General features: G+C 39.1%; 1 protein-coding gene across 2 annotated transcripts in view; it reads right to left on the bottom strand.

The window, feature by feature from the left end:
* The window catches only part of TRIM24 (tripartite motif containing 24), a 96,494-nt gene extending 76,384 nt beyond the window's left edge, over nt 1–20,110 (bottom strand). For both annotated transcript variants that reach the window (XM_060108160.1, XM_060108161.1), the window contains exon 1: nt 19,510–20,110. In XM_060108160.1, the coding sequence (XP_059964143.1) occupies nt 19,510–19,873 (364 nt within the window). In that variant the 5' untranslated portion in view covers nt 19,874–20,110. The remainder of the gene's footprint in view (nt 1–19,509) is intronic.
* Nucleotides 20,111–21,389: the final 1,279 nt, after the last annotated feature.

The following is a 21,389-nucleotide window of genomic DNA, read 5'->3' as shown; positions in this document are numbered from 1 at the left end:
TGCTTACATACAAGATTATCTTTGCATATGTCAAAACTCATCAACTTGTATATTTTAAATACGTGAGGCTTACTGTATGTTTAATCTTATCTCAATAAAGCTTAAAAGCACTTTTAAGTGTTTAGAAAGAGATAGAGAATCTCTATTCTTCAGAGACACATTGACATGTTCAGGGCTGAAGGGTCATGGTATTTACAATTTACTCATATGGGTCAGAAAAAAAAAAACTAAGTTTACTAACATGAGAAATTTAAAGAAAATATAGCAAATCTGGTATCCTTAGTAAGGGTACATAAGAACGATACTTGCTAAGTTCTTACACGTGGTCTTTATGCTTGAAAATCAGTTGGTTGGATAGTCTCAACTCACATTTTCTTTCTGTGAAAATCTTAAAATCTTTACTCCACGGTCTTCTGGACCCTAATGCTGATGTTGGAGTCTAATGATAACCTGACATTCTGTCCATTATAAGTGATGTAGTCTTTTTGTATAGCTGTCCAAAGTGTTTTCTTTTTCTTTAAAGCCCTAGAACACGTTTCAGTGGTGCCTGTTCTGTTTCAATTTTACTAGGCACATGCTAAGCCCTTTTAATATAGATGTTTATCATCCTTTCAACATTTTCTCGGATTGTAATATTTCTTCTGTTCTGTTGTTTTAGCACTCTTCATATTATAAACATCCATTTATTTATGGGTATGTGAATATAAGATCTTGTCACTTTCTCTATGAATTTCTTTGATCTCCTTCTCTACTTGTTTGATTTGTTTTTATCTGTCTTTTTCCATCCTTTACTTTTTAAAAAAAATTCATTTACTTTTATTTTTTATTTTTGGCTGTGTTGGGTGTCCATTGCTGTGTATGGGCTTTCTCTGGTTGAGGCGAGCAAGGGCTACTTTTCGTTGCTGTGCACGGGCTTCTCATTGCAGTGGCTTCTCTTGTTGCGGAGCACGGGCTCTAGGCACACAGGCTTCAGTAGTCGTGGCACACAGGCTCAGTAGTCGTGGCACACGAGCTCTAGAGCGCAGGCTCAGTAGTTGTGGCGCACGGGTTTAGTTGCTCCGCGGCATGTGGGATCTACCCGGACCAGGACTTGAACCCATGTCCCCTGCGTCGGCAGGTGGATTCTTAACCACTGCACCACCAAGGAAGCCCCCATCCTTTACTTCTTTTATGGTAGTTTCTAGAGTGTCTATTCATTCAAGAACTTTCTGGTTTATTTTCATTTCTGAAATACTTCTAATTTTATTCCTTAACTGTCAGTTTTTCTTTTCATGACATCCTATAGCACAGCCAACTCATTTCTAAACTTTTGTAATTATGGCTTATGTTGTTTTTACATAACATACTGTTTTATTTGTAGAAATAGGTTTCATTATATCTCTACTTTAAGACCTAGGTACAATGCTATCTCAGTTTCTTTAGATCTATTATTGAGGGCTATTGTCCTTTTTTCTTATGTAATATCTTTGAATGGTGTAAAACCACAGTAGATTCCATAATTCATATTAAGGGATTTTCCTGTATTTATAAGAGAAGTTTCCTATGTAGAGGTTGTTTCCTAGATTCAGAGTTCTAAGGTTTCCTCTTACATTTTTACCACAAAGTATTCAAACCTATGGTACCTTAGTGTAACCACTTCTCTAATATTTTCTGAAATCTGCCTCCTCCAGTCCCCCTTCCCACATGTATCTGAAACTTCTCTCTTCTTAACCCCTAAATTCCTATCCTAGTCAACTTGTGTTTATTTGCAGCAGTTTCTTCTCAGCGTGGGGCTCTGTTCTTTTCACTGAATATTTCCAAGAACCTCAGGTACCAGGCTGTCCTAGCTCCCCCAGACTTTCCTGTGGCAAACTCTGCTTCATTTCAGACCCATGTTAATAGTCTGTGGGCCACACATTGAGTAGCACTACCCTGAAACACTCTGCTGCTTCAGAGAATGCATACAGGTATCACTATAAATTCTGACCTCTAGCAGCAAACATGGTCTGTAATCATACTACGTTTTACTGGGAAATGCCACCCACTTTGAGGACACACAGAGAAGAAACCTTCTATATTTATGCCTTTTCTTGCCTTCTCTCCTGTTCACAATAAAGAAAACGTTTCTTCTCCTATCCAGTCACTAAGCTCTCCACCATGCCTTGGATCAATCCTACCCTGCCTTCTCAGAAGCTCACACACTCACAAATCTCTTCTTTTGTATATTCAATAGTTCACTTGACTGGATCCCAAAACAGATCTACTATATGACCCAGCAATTCCACTCCTGGGTATAGATCTGAAAAAAAAAAAACACTAATTCAAAAAGATATATGCACCCCAATGTTTATAGCAGCATTGTTTATAATCGCCAAGATACAGAAACAACCTAAGTGCCCTTCAACAGATGAGTGGATAAAGAAGATGTGGGGTGTGTGTGTGTGCGTGTGTGTGTGTGTGTGTATACACATACACACACACACGCACACACACACACACACACACACACACACACACACACTGGAATACTAGTCAGCCATAAAAAAGGACAAAATTTTGCCATTGGCAGCATCATGGATGGACTTGGAAGGCATTATGCTAAGTGAAATAAGTCAGATAGAGAAAGACAAATACTAAACAAAGATAGATCAATGGAACAGGATAGAAAGCCCAGAGATAAACCCACGGACATATGGTCACCTTATTTTTGATAAAGGAGGCAGGAATATACAGTGGAGAAAGGACAGTCTCTTCAATAAGTGGTGCTGGGAAAACTGGATAGGGACATGTAAAAGTATGAGATTAGATCACTCCCTAACACCATACACAAAAATAAGCTCAAAATGGATTAAAGACCTAAATGTAAGGCCAGACACTATCAAACTCTTAGAGGAAAACATAGGCAGAACACTCTATGACATAAATCACAGCAAGATCCTTTTTGACCCACCTCCTAGAGAAATGGAAATAAAGACAAAAATAAACACATGGGACCTAATGAAACTTAAAAGCTTTTGCACAGCAAAGGAAACCATAAACAAGACCAAAAGACAACCCTCAGAATGGGAGAAAATATTTGCAAATGAAGCAACTGACAAAGGATTAATCTCCAAAATTTATAAGCAGCTCATGCAGCGCAATAACAAAAAAACAAACAACCCAATCCAAAAATGGGCAGAAGACCTAAATAGACACTTCTCCACAGAAGATATACAGACTGCCAACAAACACATGAAAGGATGCTCAACATCTTTACTCATTAGAGAAATGCAAATCAAAACTACAATGAGATATCATCTCACACCAGTCAGAATGGCCATCATCAAAAAATCTAGAAACAATAAATGCTGGAGAGGGTGTGGAAAAAAGGGAACACTCTCGCACTGCTGGTGGGAATGTGAATTGGTACAGCCACTATGGAGAACGGTATGGAGGTTCCTTAAAAAACTACAAATAGAACTACCATATGACCCAGCAATCCCACTACTGGGCATATACCCTGAGAAAACCATAATTCAAAAAGAGACATGTACCAAAATGTTCATAGCAGCCCTATTTACAATAGCCCGGAGATGGAAACAACCTAAGTGTCCATCATCGGATGAATGGATAAAGAAGATGTGGCACATATATACAATGGAATATTACTCAGCCATAAAAGGAAATGAAATTGAGCTATTTGTAATGAGGTGGATGGACCTAGAGTCTGTCATACAGAGTGAAGTAAGTCAGAAAGAGAAAGACAAATACTGTATGCTAACACATATATATGGAATTTAAGAAAAAAAAATGTCATGAAGAACATAGGGGTAAGACAGGAATAAAGACACAGACCTACTAGAGAATGGACTTGAGGATATGGGGAGGGGGAAGGGTAAGCTGTAAAAAAAAAAAAAGAAAAAAAAATTCATACAGCTTTCACAAGTTTGGGTACAATCCTTGCCCCACAATTCTGTTTTTTTCCTATAAGGTCTTAAGTTATTCAACTATGTATCTCCTACTATGGACTTTTTCAGGATCTTAACTCTCCTGTTCAAGAAGATAATACTGTAGATTCTACATTATTTATGTGGGCCTTTTTGTCAGTGGCAATTACAGTGTGGTTCACGTCTCATAACTGATTCCCCTTGTTTATTCCCAGCCAGCCTAGCTCAAAATTTCCACTTATTCTTTGACATTTGTTCATTCGTAATATTTAAGATTCTTCTTTTACAACATCTGTATGGTTTTCTGCTTCCCCCATGTCACCACCCTAGCTGATATTTAGATTCTTGCAATAGCCTCCTAACTAGTCTTTCTAACTTCAACATCTACTCTTTCCAGTCTAACCCCTATACTGCTTTTAGATTGTTTTTCCCCAAATTCTCCTTTCATCATGTCATTTCCCTGGCCAAAATTTTCAGTGGTGACCCATCATCTCTAGTAGCAATCTCAAAACTCATTTGGTTGTGTACATATCAGTAAAAGTATTTTGAGCATGAAAAAAAAAAAAAAAAGACAAATACTGTATGATATCACTTATATGTGGAATCTAAAAAAATACAACAAACTAGTGAAAAAACAAAAAAGAAGCAGACTCACAGATATAGAGAACAAACTAGTGGTTACCACTTGGGGTCGGGGACAATATAGGGATAGGGAAGTGGGAGGTACAAACTACTGAGTGTAAGATAGTATTACAAGGATGTATTGTACAATACAGGGAATATAGCCAATATTTTGTAATAACTGTAAATGAAGAGTGACCTTTAAAAATTGTATAAATAATAAACATGCTTAAGCCTTTCCTATTCACAAAAAAATAAACAAGAAATATTCCTCAACTCCTATTTTTTTCTCCCCAGGTACTGCCTTATCCCTTTCCTCCCTCCCTTCAGAAGCAAACTTTTTTGTTTTTTGTTTTTTGTTTTTTTTTAACAGAGTTGGTAAACTTTTCCATCTATATCTCTTTACCTCCCACCCACCCCAATATGGTTTTCCCTTCTATCTCTCTACCCAAAGAGTTGTGGCCTGCGAGCCACAACTACTGAGCCCGCGTGCCTAGAGCCCGTGCTCTGCAACAAGAGAAGCCACTGCAATGAGAAGCCCGTGCACAGCAACGAAGACCCAACGCAGCCAAAAAAAAAAAAAAATTCCTAAAGGTTTGTCCTAGGTGATCTCCACACTCTACTTTCCAAGAGTAGAAGGGAAGGAAACAGAGGGAAGACAACAAGGAGACCAAAAAGGAAGGGTGAGGGAAGTGGGAGAACTTGAACAGCACGTCTAGAAGATTGATGAGGACAGGAAGAAACGTAAATCAACATATACCAGTACAGAGACAGACAGACACTAGGAATCTCATGTGCCATAGGCTCTCTTCCTGGTTATGCTTAAGGCTGAATATATATAGTCAAGAGATCCCAGGGAGACTATTTATCCATAACCAAAGATCTTCCGGTAGTTCTTTGAGGAATAGGGTTGTTTTGCAACTTCAAAGAAGAGAATTTGAAACATGTTTTTAAAGACTAGGTAAACATGCAAAAACACTGAGGCAATTCAGCTGATATTTATATGTTCACGTGTTGTTTTAAACAAATATCTGAACATGCACCCTACATATATATTTATTATGTACATGTGCTAAAGTACTAGTGTGTCTTGTACATAGTAAATCACATAAATATATTTGTAAAGAATGAAATACATGCTTTTAGATGTATTGTTAATCATGAAAACTTCATACCGTTACTGGCTAATGGTCCAAGATGTGATATACACTTACGGCACAGTTCATTAACATAGAGGACGTCAATCAATTTCAAAGAGTCTTCTTATTAGTTTTGAAACTTTTAGGCCCAATTCTTGTTAGACCTAGTTAATCATTGCTGAACTTCATAATAAGACTGATGAAGAGCCTATAAAGGATCAGTTCTGCCATTCTATGCTGCTATGCTTGCAAAATTAGCATTATCTTTATCACAGCTGAATATGAGACTTCAAAGATTCAAGTAATTTAAGCCTGGTGGGAAAAATCACAACTCCATCAACTCATACACCTGATAAAATTAAACACAAAATGAGGCAGCAAAGGTTACAAGCTTTCTATAGAACATGGATCTCCTTGCGTGCTAATCCACCATTGACTGCATATTCAGGTGTCAAGAATGCAAGTATCTATCCCCCTACAAAACACTGAAGAAGTCATTAAATATGAGCAGCCCTGATTTCTCTGGGCTCAGTTTTCTGTATTTTCCTAAACTGGGTAAGAACCAAGCCAACAGTACCCAACCCTGATTACAGACTTAAATGGAACTATCTCTACACTTCTAATTAGAATTGGGATCACTTTTTTAAAAAGAATTAATTTATAATTTTTTAATTGAATGAAGTATAGTTGATTTACAATGTTGTGTTAGTTTCAGGTATACACCAAAGTGATTCAGTGTTTTATATATATATATAAAATATATATATATTCTTTTTCAGATTCTTTTCCATTATAGGTTATTACACAATACTGAGTATAGTTCCTTGTGCTATACAGTAGGACACTGCTGTTTATCTAGTTTACATATAGAAGTGTGTATGTGTTAATCCCAAACACCTAATTTATCCCCCCACCTTTTCCCCCTTTGGTAACCATAAGTTTGTTTTCTATGTCTGTGAGTATATTTCTGTTTGTAAATAAGTTCACTTGTATCATGTTTTAGATTCCACATATCAGTGATATATGGTATTTGTCTTTCTCTGACTTACTTTGCTTAGTATGATAATCTCTAGGTCCATCCATGTTGCTGTAAATGGCATTATTTCATTCTTTTTTATGGTTGAGTAATATTCCATTGTATATATGTACATCTTCTTCATCCAGTCATCTGTCAATGGACACTTAGGTTGCTTCCATGTCTTGGCTATTGTAAATAGTGCTGCTATGAACATTGGGGTGCATGTATCTTTTCAAATTAGAGTTTTCGTCTTTTCCAGATATATGCCTAGGAGTGGGATTGCTGGATCATATGGTAAAACTCTATTTTTAGTTTTCTAAGGAACCTCCATACTGTTCTGTGGCTGTACCAATTTACATTTCCACCAACAGTGTAGGAGGGTTCCCTTTTCACCACATCCTCTCCAGCATTTATTATTTGTAGACTCTTTGATGATGGCCATTCTGACCAGTGTGAGGTGATTCCTCATTGTGGTTTTGATTTGCATTTCTCTGATAATTAGTGATGTTGAGCAGCTTTTCATGTGCTTCTTGGCCATCTGTATGTCTTCTTTGGAGAAATGTCTATTTAGGTCTTCTGCCCATTTTTTGATCAGGTTGTTTGTTTTTTTGATATTGAGCTGTATGAGCTATTTGTGTATTTTGGAAATTAATCCCTTGTCGGTCACATCATTTGCAAATATTTTCTCCCATTCTGTAGGTTGTGCTTTCATTTTGTTTATGGTTTCGTTTGCTGTGCAAAAGCTTTTAAGTTTAATTAGATCCCATTTGTTTATTTTTGCTTTTTTTCCATTACTCTAGCAGACAGATCCAAAAAATATCGCTACGATTTATGTCAGAGTGTTCAGCCTATGTTTTCCTCTAGGAGTTTTACAGTATCCAGTCTTATGTTTAGGTCTTTAATCCATTTTGAATTTATTTTTGTATATGGCATTAAGAGAATGTTCTAATTTCATTTTTTTTTACATGCAGCTGTACAGTTTTCCCAGCACCACTTATTGAAGAGACTTTTTCTCCACTGTATATTCTTGACTCTTTTGTGGAATATTAATTGACCATAGATGTGGGGGGTGATCATTTTTTATGGCTATTGCACATGTGCCCTACATCTTATAATTTAGGGACTTTCCAGACTGCTGAAACCGAGGGGATTTTTTTTTTTTTTTTTTTTTTTTTTTTGCAGTACGCGGGCCTCTCACTGTTGTGGCCTCTCCTGTTGCAGAGCACAGGTTCCGGACGCGCAGGCTCAGCAGCCATGGCTCACGGGCCCAGCTTCTCCGTGGCACGTGGGATCTTCCCGGACCGGGACACGAACCTGTGTCCCCTGCATCGGCAGGTGGACTCTCAACCACTGCACCACCAGGGAAGCCCCCTCGAGGGGATTTTTTGAGTGGCATCCATATGGAACTTCTCTAGGAATGGAGATTAGACCCTAACTTCACTTAGGGTCCTGGTAATGGCCTACCATGATCTTCAATCTTGTGACTGTCATTTTAGTTAAAAACAGATGTGAAAATCCATAAACTTACTTATCCAAATTGTGCTACAATTTGTGGGAGAAAAAAAACCACAACGGAGTCTGCAGTAGAGAAATCCCATCACCTCCAGGGCAGCTGTGTATAGTTTTGTTCTTTTCTTTTATGAGAAGATTTATTCCTAGTTCTAGGTCCCAATTTTCCAGGGCTCTAAGCACACTTAAACTTGGTGGGTAGATGAGGGGAGACCCATTCAGATACAGCACAAGGGACTGCCTAATTTTAGAGGGCAAATGAGGATTATTCGCATTCCATTTGCTAAGCCATGTATTCCCCGGGGCTACATATGCCACGCTTATTTCTAACACACACAAAGGTACCTTTTGGACTTGCAGCAGCCCTGACTCCTCCCTCAGGATACTTTGTGTACAATATGTGCAGTGTAGCCAGTTAACATGCTTATTCATGTGACCACAACAATCTACACATCAAGTACTTTCCAGCTTAATTTATGCAAATAAGTTCTAATGTTTTCCCTCACCTCACTAGAATTTTATTTCATAATGCAGCACACATCCCATTTTAGAGACTAGGTCTAGTGCATACTTGAAAATGCATGTAAAATTTGAGAAAGGGGTCAAGGTAACAGGAAGCCACGAGAGATGTGTGCATCTAGGTGATAAATTGGTGCGGTCTCTAAGAAAAATTAAAGGGACAAATCTAAGGATCTAAGAACCAAAGTTTGCTGATTACCCACATTTGAGTATATGACAAAAGTGCAGTGTGATTAAAAAATGGTCTTCGGACATAAACTTTTCACCAGGACAGAGAAACTAATACCAAGACAAGCTTGCCTGACATGAATAACTATATGCAACTGGGAAGAATAAACTCAGGAAGCGAGCCCCTATAATATCTTGATTCTTTGCCTGGGGACTATATCCTGACCATGGTACAGGGAACTAGAGGCTCAGCAGAACACAGCTTAGGAGCCAGAGGAAAATTTGGGCTGTGAAACAGATAAGCACTGGAGAGAAGGGAACTGCACAGAGGAAGGGTGCCAATAGTCTATGTAGGGTTTCCCCAAATTCTTGGCTGAAGTCTACCATGCATGTGCAGAGTGAGACTTACCAGAAGTCTACAAGAGAGCAGCTGCTAAGGGATTGAGAGAGTAGCAAAGATACTAGAGGCCCAGCAGGAACAAAGAGAAAATAAATAAAAAGATGGTAATCTTAAACTGAACCATACTAATAAATTACTTAAAATGTAAGTGAATTAAACAATTAAAAGCAAAATTTTACAACTTGGATAAATAAGCAACACACAACCATACACTTTCTACAAGAAACACACTTTAAATATAAAGGTTAAAAGTAAAAGATGAGTAGGCATAGAGGGAACTTTCCTCAACATAATAAAGGCCATATATGACAACCCCACAGCCGACATCGTCCTCAATGGTGAAAAACTGAAACCATTTCCACTAAGATCAGGAACAAGACAAGGCTGCCCACTCTCACCACTCTTATTCAACTTAGTTTTGGAAGTTTTAGCCACAGCAATCAGAGAAGAAAGGAAATAAAAGGAATCCAAATTGGAAAAGAAGAAGTAAAGCTGTCACTGTTTGCAGATGACATGATACTATACATAGAGAATCCTAAAGATGCTACCAGAAAACTACTAGAGCTAATCAATGAATTTGGTAAAGTAGCAGGATACAAAATTAATGCACAGAAATCTCTGGCATTCCTGTACACTAATGATGAAAAATCTGAAAGTGAAATCAAGAAAACACTCCCATTTACCATTGCAACAAAAAGAATAAAATATCTAGGACTAAACCTACCTAAGGAGACAAAAGACCTGTATACAGAAAATTATAAGACACTGATGAAAGAAATTAAAGATGATACAAATAGATGGAGAGGTATACCATGCTCCTGGATTGGAAGAATCAATATTGTGAAAATGACTCTACTACCCAAAGCAATCTACAGATTCAATGCAATCCCTATCAAACTACATCTAGCATTTTTCACAGAACTAGAACAAAAAATTTCAAAATTTGTTTGGAAAAACAAAAGACCCCGAATAGCCAAAGCAATCTTGAGAACAAAAAACGGAGCTGGAGGAATCAGGCTCCCTGACTTCAGACTATACTACAAAGCTACAGTAATCAAGACAGTGTGGTACTGGCACAAAAACAGAAAGATAGATCAATGGAACAGGATAGAAAGCCCAGAGATAAACCTACGCACATATGGTCAACTTATCTTTGATAAAGGAGGCAGGAATGTACAGTGGAGAAAGGACAGCCTCTTCAATAAGTGGTGCTGGGAAAACAGGACAGGGACATGTAAAAGAATGAGATTAGATCATTCCCTGACACCATACACAAAAATAAGCTCAAAATGGATTAAAGACCTAAATGTAAGGCCAGAAACTATCAAACTCTTAGAGGAAAACATAGGCAGAACACTCTATGACATAAATCACAGCAAGATCCTTTTGGACCCACCTCCTAGAGAAATGGAAATAAAAACAAAGATAAACAAATGGGACCTAATGAAACTTAAAAGCTTTTGCACAGCAAAGGAAACCATAAACAAGACCAAAAGACAACCCTCAGAATGGAAGAAAATATTTGCAAATGAAGCAACTGACAAAGGATTAATCTCCAAAATTTATAAGCAGCTCATGCAGCGCAATAGCAAAAAAACAAACAAGCCAATCCAAAAATGGGCAGAAGGCTTAAATAGGCATTTCTCCAAAGAAGATATACAGACTGCCAACAAACACATGAAAGAATGCTCAACATCATTAATCATTAGAGAAATACAAATCAAAACTACAATGAGATATCATCTCACACCAGTCAGAATGGCCATCATCAAAAAATCTAGAAACAATAAATGCTGGAGAGGGTGTGGAAAAAAGGGAACACTCTTGCACTGCTGGTGGGAATGTGAATTGGTACAGCCACTATGGAGAGTATGGAGGTTCCTTAAAAAACTACAAATAGAACTACCATATGACCCAGCAATCCCACTACTAGGCATATACCCTGAGAAAACCATAATTCAAAAAGAGACATGTACCAAAATGTTCATTGCAGCTCTATTCACAATAGCCCGGAGATGGAAACAACCTAAGTGTCCATCATCGGATGAATGGATAAAGAAGATGTGGCACATATATACAATGGAATATTACTCAGCCATAAAAAGAAATGAAACTGAGCTATTTGTAATGAGTTGGATAGACCTAGAGTCTGTCATACAGAGTGAAGTAAGTCAGAAAGAGAAAGACAAATACCGTATGCTAACACATATATATGGAATTTGAGGAAAAAAATGTCATGAAGAACCTAGGGATAAAACAGGAATAAAGACACAGACCTACTTGAGAATGGACTTGAGGATATGGGGAGGGGGAAGGGTAAGCTGTGACAAAGCGAGAGAGAGGCATGGACATATATACACTACCAAACGTAAGGTAGATAGATAGTGGGAAGCGGCCGCATAGCACAGGGAGATCAGCTCACAGGGAGATCAGCTCGGTGCTTGGTGACTGCCTGGAGGGGTGGGATAGGGAGGGTGGGAGGGAGGGAGACGCAAGAGGGAAGGGATGTGGGAACAGATGTATATGTATGACTGATTCACTTTGTTATAAAGCAGAAACTAATAAAAAAAAAAAGTAAAAGGATGGAAAAATAAACAATTTAAATGCAAAGATAAGAAAACTGGTAGCTATATTAATATAAGACAATGCATAGGTCATGAAATAGTAGTATGAATGATAGAGAAGAACATTTCGTAGTGTTAAAAAGGGCAGGCAATTCATCAGTAAGACAAAGCTTCGAAATACTTATAGCAGAAACTAACTGGATTAAAGCAAGAAAGAGAGAAATCAGCAATCATGATTGAAGATTTAAACATTCTTCTTTCTATAGCTGATAGAACAAGCAGACAAAAACAAAAACAACAACAAAGGGACTTCCCTGGTGGTGCAGTGGTTAAGAATCCGCCTGCCAATGCAGGGGACACGTGCTGGTCCTGGAAGATCCCACATGCCGCAGAGCAACTAAGCCCATGCGCCACAACTACTGAGCCTGTGCTCTAGAGCCTGTGAACCACAACTACTGAGCCTGCGTGCCGCAGCTACTGAAGCCCGTGCACCTAGAGCCCGTGCTCTGCAACAAGAGAAGCCACTGCAATGAGAAGCCCACGCACCACGATGAAGAGTGGCCCCTGCACGCAGCAACAAAGACCCAATGCAGCCTAAAATAAATAGATAAATTTAAAATATGTACAGCTTTAAAACAAACAAAAAACCAAACCTAGCAACAACAAAAACAATAAAAATATAATTTTTTTACAACACTATCAACCAACTTGACCTAATTGACATTTACAGAACACTACTCCCAACAACGGTAGAATTTAAATTCTTTAAGTGCACATTCACCAAAATAGATGATATGTTAGAATATAAAATGTCTCAATAAACTTCAAAAGATTTAAACCCTACAGAGCATTTTTTTACTACAATGAAATAAGCTATCTAGAAAATCCCCCTTATACCTATAAATTAACACACTTCTAAGCAACCCATTGGTCATAGAAGAAATCACAAGAGAAATTTAAAAAATTTTTAATGGAATGTTAATAAAAACATGACACAAAATTTGTTTGAGGTGGCTAACACTTGCTTAGAGAAAAAATTGTACCTTTAAAGCAGAGACAATAAATAAAATTAACAAAGCCAAAAGTTAGTTGATAAGCCCTTAGTAATAGTAAGCAAGAAAAAGAATAAATATGAATTACATATAGAAACAAAAGAGGGGACATCATTCAATTCCTGAAACCACTAAAAGGATAAGGAAATATTGTGAACAAACTCATGCCAGTAAATGTACAAACTAGCTGAATCATATAATTTTCTTCAAACAATTTACCAAAATGGATTTGAGAAGAAACAAAAAATCTGATAGCCCTATCTCTATTAAAGACACTGAATTCCTAATCAAAACGTTCCCCGTAAAGAAAACTCCAAGTCCAGGTGGATTCACTGGTGAATTCTGTCAAGTATTTAAGGAAGCATTAATAGCAATTTTACAAAAACTCTTTTAGAGAATAGAGATGGAGGGAAAACCTCACACCACATTTTGAGGTATTACCTTGATACCAAAATCAGATAAAAACACAAGAAAACCAAATCACCAATGTTCCCCATGAAGAAAAACAACCCCCCCCAAAAAAAACCCTTGAAGTGTTAGCAATTCAAATCCAGAAGTACACAGAAAGGATAATACATCATGACCAAGGGGGGTATACACCAAGAATTCAAGACTGGTTTAACATCTGAAAATCAATGTAATTCACCACAGCAACAGAAAAAAAAAAAGAGAAAAACCATATGATCATTTTAATAGATAGAGAAAATGCATTTGACCAAAATTTATCATTCATTCATGATTAAAAAAAACCTTCAGTACACTTGGAATAGAAGGGAACCTCTTAATTTTGGCAATGGGCACTTATAAAAAACAAACAAGCTAACATATTAGTGGTGAATGACTCAATGTTTTACCCCTAAGATCAGGAATAAGAAAAAGGATGTCACCTCTCGTTTAATACTGAAATTAAACTTCTATTCAATATGCTACCAGAAGTCCTAGCTAGTGTAATAAGGGAAGAAAATGTCACAAATTATAAAGGATGAAAAGAAACAAGTAAAACTACCTGCAAGTAACATGATAGTCTATGTAGAAATTCCTAAGGAATCTACAAAAAACTACTAGATTTAATAACTGAATTTAGCAAGAGAGTAGCATACAATCAATATACAAAAGCCAATTGTATTTCAATATATTAGCAACAAGTAATTGGAAATGAAAAATTTTAAAACACCAATTTCAATATTGTTAAAGAACATTATCATAAAATATTTTAGAATAAACTTAACAAAAATTGCCCAAGACCACTATAAGAGTACTGAAATTAAAGATCTAAATAAATGGGAAATAAAACATGTTCATGGATAGCAACAGTCAATATCGTTAAGATCATTCTCCCCAAATTGATATCTAGATTCAATGCAATTCCAATCAAAATTATAGCAGACTTTTGTGTAGAAATTGATAATTCGATTCTAAAAACTTGTAAAGAAATGCAATGACTTTAAAGAGTCAAAACAATTCTGAAAAAGAACAAAATTGTCCAATTTCAAAATCTGCTTAAAAAGCTAAATTAAAAAAAAAATTATTAGTACTGAATGAATAGATCAATAGAATAGAATAGAGAGTAGAGAAACAGAACCATACATATATGTTCAACTGACTTTTTACAAAAATGCCAAAAGTAATATAATGGGGAAAGTACTCTTTTCAATAAATGGTGCTTTAACATACGGTTAAAAACATGAACCTCAATCCTTACCTAGCACTAAAATTACCCAAAATATATTACAGGTCTAAATATAAAAGCTAAAACTATAAAAGTACTGAAAGAAAAGACAGGAGAAAAATCTAAGTAAACTTGGAGTAGGCACAGAATTGTTAGAACACTAAAATCACTAACCATAAAAGAAAAAGAAATTATAAACTAGATAAAATTTAAAACTTCAGCTTTTCAAAAGACACCATCAATAAGAAGGTATAGTCAAGGAGTTTAGGATGGACATGTACACACTGCTATATTTAAAATGGATAACCAACAAGGACCTACTGTACAGTACAGGGAACTCATCAATGTTATGTGGCAGCCTGGATGGGAGGGGAGTTTGGGGGAGAATGGATACGTGCATATGTATGGTTGAGTCCCTTTGCTGTGCACCTGAAACAATCACACTGTTAATTGGCTATACTCTGAAATAAAATAGAAAGTTTAAAAAAAAAAGAAAAGGAAAATGAGGGACTTCCCTGGTGGCCCAGTGGTTAAGACTCCACACTTCCAATGCAGGGGGCGCAGGTATGATCCTTGGTCGGGGAACTAAGATCCCACATGCCGCATGGTGCAGCAAAAAAACAAAAAAGAAAAAAAGAAGATGAACAAGCAAGCAAAAGGAGTGGAAGAAAATACCTGCACTATATGTATGTAGACGAGCGCCAGGAAACTGGACATATATAAAAAATTTTTACTTTTCAGTAACAGGCCAAATCACCTAGTTTTAAAAATCTACAAAAGCCTTAAACTGAAATTTTACCAAAAATAAGTAAGAATAGCCAATAAGCACAAGAAAAGATGCCCATTATTATGCGTCAGGGAAATGAAAATTAAAATCATGAGATACCTCTTCAAACATATTAGAATGGCTAAAATTAAAGACTACCACCCAAATTAGTGAGGACATTAATGGGAACTCTCATACATTGCTGGAGGGAACGCAAAATGGTACACCAGGGTAAACATACACTTATGACACAGACAAGGAATTCCAATTCTAAGTATTTACCCAAGGAAATGAAAACATTCACATAACAACTTGTCTACAAATATTTATAACTGTTTTATTCATAACAACCCCAAACTGAAATCAATAGTAACTTCCATCAACAGGTGAATATTGTATACAGATCTTAAATCTTAAATCCTTTGTCATTATATATTGTACTCGAAATGTGATTAATACCCTTCTCCAAGAACCAAAAGAAATCAGCTCCCAGAATTGATAGTTATATCTTACAGACTGCCAGTTAATAAAGAGAACTGATGGACTCATATTTTACTCTCCCTTGACCCCTTTCAAAAGTGTGCTCTCAGTATTCTTTAAAAATAGCTCTTAGAGCTTGCTACTCTTTGGCTGAACAGTACATCCACACTACAAAATAGTGCACAATGTTGTAACATTTCTCCAAGATCAGTTTGTCTCCTCACTTCATGTACCAATATGTACCTAAAGAAAATGTTTTCTAAGCTCTTCCCCCTTTCCTGGACATTACTGCATACTAGAAAATGAAAGTCAGGACTGAGGTAGTAAACCAACTTTAGCTTGTGGTCACTCACCCTCATTCCTTCCAACTGGTAGCCTTACAAAAGTTTAAACCAATGTTCTCAATGGAGGCTTGGTGGCCAGTGTAATTGTGTCTACGCATTTACAAATTATATGTTTGTTGCTATAAGTTAGCTTTGTTTCTTCTTTAAAACAGGCAAACCATTATGTTGATTTTGTAAAAAATACGTGTTAGAAAAAGACTTGCTTTCTATAAAGTTCATTTAGGATATAACAAAGGGAGCAGCAAAAAGTACTTAAGAGAAAAGGAAACTAGGTCTGATACTGTGGAGAACATTACACCTTGAATTTTTAATTTTCTAAAGAATCCTCTCTGATCAACTGTACTTTGGAATATAATACAGCTTGAGCTAAAAAAAACTCACCCCCCCCAAAAAAAAACTAGGGTTTATGATTATACTCTAGAACTCTACAACTATGACATATTGGGCTGTCTGGGGTGAGAGGCCTAGAAATCTAGATTCTCAACAAGCATACCAGGTGATTCTAGTAGAGCTAAAATTTGAAAACCCCTATCTAAATCTAAAAGAGTATAATTGCAACACATGTGGCTTCAACAAAACTTGTTTTGTTTGGCCTACAGAACGGGGGTGGGGTGTGGGGTGTGTGGGGTGTGGGGTGTGTGTGTGTGGGGGGTGTGTGTGTGTGTGTGTTTAATTACTTGCCAATATCTAATACTAGAGAAACCTTACATAAAATCCAGACTTCAGACTTCTCGTTAAAAAATAAATAAATAAAAGATCCTCCAACCCTGGCCCTGCGCTATCACAGGACCATCTGCTGGAGCTGCGTACAGTTTGCTCCCCTTTCCTTTCACTCCCCACCATTCCCTATTATTTTACCCCAGGCTCTTAGTTCTCCATCTCAATTACTTGCTTAGCTCCTGAAGGTACTGTAGTTTGACCTATGATGCCTGTACCCACAAGTTCATTAGGAGAATGAAGAACAGAGATAATCAAATGAACCCTATTTATTTACAGTTGATCCTTAAACAAGTTTGGGGTTAGGAGTGCTGACGCTTCCGCAGCTGAAATTTCGAATATAACTTACAGTCGGCCCTCCCTATCACCAGTTCCGCATCCTCAGATTCAACCCACTGCAAATCTTGTACTACTCTAGTATTTGCTATTGAAAAAAAATCTGTGTATAAGTGCACCCTTGCAGTTCAAACTGTGTTGTTCAAGGGTCAAGTGTAGTTCTGAAATATATTGCCTAAACTTTTGTTACAGCTAGTATTAAAATAAGTTTGCAAGGAGAGAGGAAGGGAGAAAATATTCAAGTTATTAAGACTCAGGATAGTATTTTTAATTTATTGAAGATAGCCCTAACTATTTTTTAGAGATGTATGTGAAAGTATCATTTAACAAAGGCTTCTTCTTTCTTAGTATAAAAACAAAAACATTATCTTCCAATTTAAATGCTTTCCTGAACACTTGCTTACAATACAAACACAAAGATAAAAAATATTTGGAGACTGGAACATTTTGAGAACTCTATATAATTGCAAACTTGCCTCAGAGTTGAGGATCAGAGCTTTTTTACCCACGTTCTCATTCATTCAGATCTAAATGTCATGACGTGGCACACAATACATCTTAATTCTAGAATTATGCAAAATTTAGTTCCTAATTGGCTACTGGTCCATTTAATCATTTAAAATATAAATAAAAGAAACCCTTAAACGTGTCTAAAAATTAAGAACTAAAATTTAAGTTTCACCTGTACTAACTTGCCAACAGGTGGGCCATGTCAGAGCAAATCAGCGTGAAGATTTTACCCAACTTGTAAGCTAACAAAGTAGCTTACCATGGATGCTGGTTGAAGACAGGAGACTTGTGGGTCAGATACAAAGGGCAGTTTGTTACTTCCAGTAATAATATAAGCCAAAGTGTCAACATTTTTGCACTGGTTTCCAGAGGCCCAGTTCCCACCTGGCAAGGTGAAGAGGGGCAGTTGATGCTTGCACAGGCAATGGGTTGTGTTGCACAAGAGGAAACCTAAGCCTAGGGAACCCTCATCTTTTATGACGGGCAATAAGCATGCCTGCCTTTCACTCCAGAAGGAGACATCTATCTTTATTATACTGCACCACATGCATGGCTATTCTTTGCTCTGGTGGAAGACACTATCTCTACCTTCCAAGGCTCTTCCTTATATAAACATCCTTTAAAAACAGAAACAAAGGGCAGTCAGTACCTCCCCTGGTAAGACCTGCAGAAACAGAGAAACCCACGGAAAACTGTCTCTGTCAACTAGACACTGTTCCTAACATATAATTAAATCAAGAATCTAACACTACAACCTATTTAAAAGCATCAATTTCATATGTTCTTTGACCTAGCTCAACTGTTTAATCTGCATTTTATCTCTAATTAAATCAACCAGTCCCTTTAAAAAAGGCAGTATATATTAAAAACGAATTACTTCCACTTACTTTGTATTTTTTAAACGGAGGTGCTCAAATATTTGCAGTATAAACATTTAAAACCTCAATTATTCTACTAGAAACAATTTACTGTGCTTACTTTAAGTGTTTCAAACCTGTTAACGTTAGCAATGGGAACTACCTGTCAAAAGTCTCATTATACAGTAACAAACACCACAAAGAGAACAGTAACTTCAACATTTCCAGCTGCTGTCCACAAAATACAAGAAAATGCGGCACCCCAAATCACTTTGTTCTGTTTCTCTTTACCATTTACAGTCTCAAAATAAAATCTCCGAAAGAGAAGGACAACAAAACACCGTCTCTTAGTTCCTTTGTCCGCATCGGAGAGGAGAGAACTGGGGGCTCATCAAGGTAAATAACCCAAAACATGCAAGACGAAAAATAGACGGCATCCAATCTGTAATCAATCATCAAAGAAAGTCACCATCACTTCATCTTTATCCCTCCCTCCCCCTCTCCAGCTCAAATAACATGGGTACATACAAGATGATTAGGATCATATGGACCTGGACAAAGCTTTGGGGAGGCAGAGGGCAGCGGTTAACTAGATGCAGTCGTCAAAGGACCCGAGATACAGACTACAGCAGACTCCGACAGAGGTTTTCAAAAGTGCGGGTTGCATGGGCCACGCACCCGGGGGGAGAATGCTGGGGAGCAGCAGCAGTAGCGCAGCCAAGTCTACAGCGCCGGTGGAAGTTGCTCGCGGGGCGCGCGGTACGCCGCACAACGCGCGGGCCCTCCATGTCACCGCCGGCAGCACAGACCCTCCTCGCCCCTCCCCCGCCGCGCACCCCGGGCGGCGGCGACATGACAGCGGGTCGCTGCGCCGCTCCAGGGCGCCGGCCTGCCCGGGCTCCCCACCCCCTACCGCGCCCGCACCCTCCTCTCACCTTGGGTAGCGAACGGCGAGGAGCCGCTGACCGGCGAGCCGGGGGCGGGGACGGGCGGCGGGGTCTCGGCCGAGCCCAGCATGGGGGCGGGCAGCATGAGGTAGCGCTGGGGCGCGGGCAGGCAGCGCTGGCAGAAGGAGTGCAGGCAGGGCAGCAGCTTGGGCGCCCGGCTCTGGATGTTCTGGTGGCACACGGCGCAAGTGTCCAACAGGTTGAGCCGGGCCGCCTCGCCTCCGCGCTCCGAGTCGGGGCCCTGCCGACTCTCGGCCTCGTTCTCCCCGCTCGGCTGAACCGAGGGCCCCCCGGCGGCCGCCGCCGAAGCCGCCGCGGCCGCCGTCGCCGCCTTCTCTACAGCCACCTCCATTGTCCTGCCCCCGCCGCCGCTGCCGGGAAAGGAGGAGCAGGTTCTCTGCCCGCCGCCACCCCCGACGACTTCCTTCTCCTCCTTCTCCTCCCAGGCCGCCCGGGTGACTCGTAGGAGAGGGAGGGAGGCCCGGGCCAAGGAAGCTTCCTCAGGCCCCGGGGATCCGCCTCCCGGGTGGCGCGGCCGGAAGAAGGGGATCTGTCAGTGGGGACTGCTCTTCGCACCGGAGAGGCTGCGCCCCGTCCGCTTCGCCAACCGCCTTTCTCTCGGGCCCCCGGACCCACCTCAGGCCCCGCCCCCTCCCTCCCTCCCTCTCCCAGCAACCGAGGCGACTGCAAGGAGTGCGCCGCCCAATAGCCGCCGCGCCTGGTCGGGGGGCGGGGCGTGCGGAAGCCCGCGAGGCTCGGACGGCCGCTGTGGAAGGCTGGGAGGTGGGAGGTAGCTTGCCCAGCCCCGCCCACCGAGCTCCTGGAACCGCGGCCTCTGATTGGGCCTTTGTGTGTGTTTGGCTCCTCTAAAAAGATTAAGGGTTCATTTGTTAACGATCGACCACCTAATTCGGTCCGCCTGTGTTAGCTCCTCCTATGGGGCGGGGTTTCACTGTGTCTAACCGACACTGTAAATTAAGCAACTGCTACGAAAAACTCATTTTACTACTGCAGACAGGGGTCCTGTAGGAGGAATAGATATGGTGGGAGGGTAGAAGGATGACGAAGTGGAGAGAGTAAAAAGCAAAGGAAAGAATTATAAAAAACGGGAGAATGTTGTGTAGAAAAGATGTTGTGGAGGAGGCATGGATTTTGCCACCTGAATTTACTCTTCTCTGATGAATTGCGAGCATGAAGAGTAAGAGGGGAGGTTCTCTTGCAAGTCGGGAATTTTTAAAGGGTTTCCCCAATGAAAAAGGGGAAATTAATTTTTAAAGTCAGTGATTTGCTTTTTAAGTGAATAAAAATGGTTCATTTTCCAAGGAGTTAATATATAAAGATTGTTTGAAAGTGTTTTATTGCATAAACATGGCATCATTACAAGAAATAGAAATAAATGTCAATACTGATAGCCAAATAATTCTAAAATATTCTTTTTCATCCCCCCCAACCCCACCCCACACTTATATCAGAAGTTACACATATTTTCACTCTAAAAATGGCCAAAGGGCAAACTCTAGGCATCCTAGCTCTCCCTCAAGACCTTACCTTTCCCAAATTATTCCTCTCCTAGCAGCCTCTTTCCCAAACAGATCCTTAAATCCAATTTCCATAGGCCTCCAGAGTGAAGTTTTCCTTCTTAATGATATTCAAGGGCTATTTATTTTGTATAGTAGTAGTTTCTTAAACCTTAGTTTGCGTAAGAATCACCTGGCAAATTTACTTAGACATTGATCCTTGGACCCCTCCCTATATTCAATTTTAGCAGCATCTCCTGATTGTGATGTGGATGGTCCAGGAAAAGCTTTAGAGCAACAATTTTTTTAAATTAATTAATTAATTAATTTTTGGCTGTGTTGGGTCTTGGT

The sequence above is a fragment of the Mesoplodon densirostris genome, chromosome 9, assembly GCF_025265405.1.
Source record: "Mesoplodon densirostris isolate mMesDen1 chromosome 9, mMesDen1 primary haplotype, whole genome shotgun sequence".
Taxonomy (NCBI): Eukaryota; Metazoa; Chordata; class Mammalia; order Artiodactyla; family Ziphiidae; genus Mesoplodon; species Mesoplodon densirostris.
This window is presented reverse-complemented; position numbering and strand designations above follow the sequence as displayed.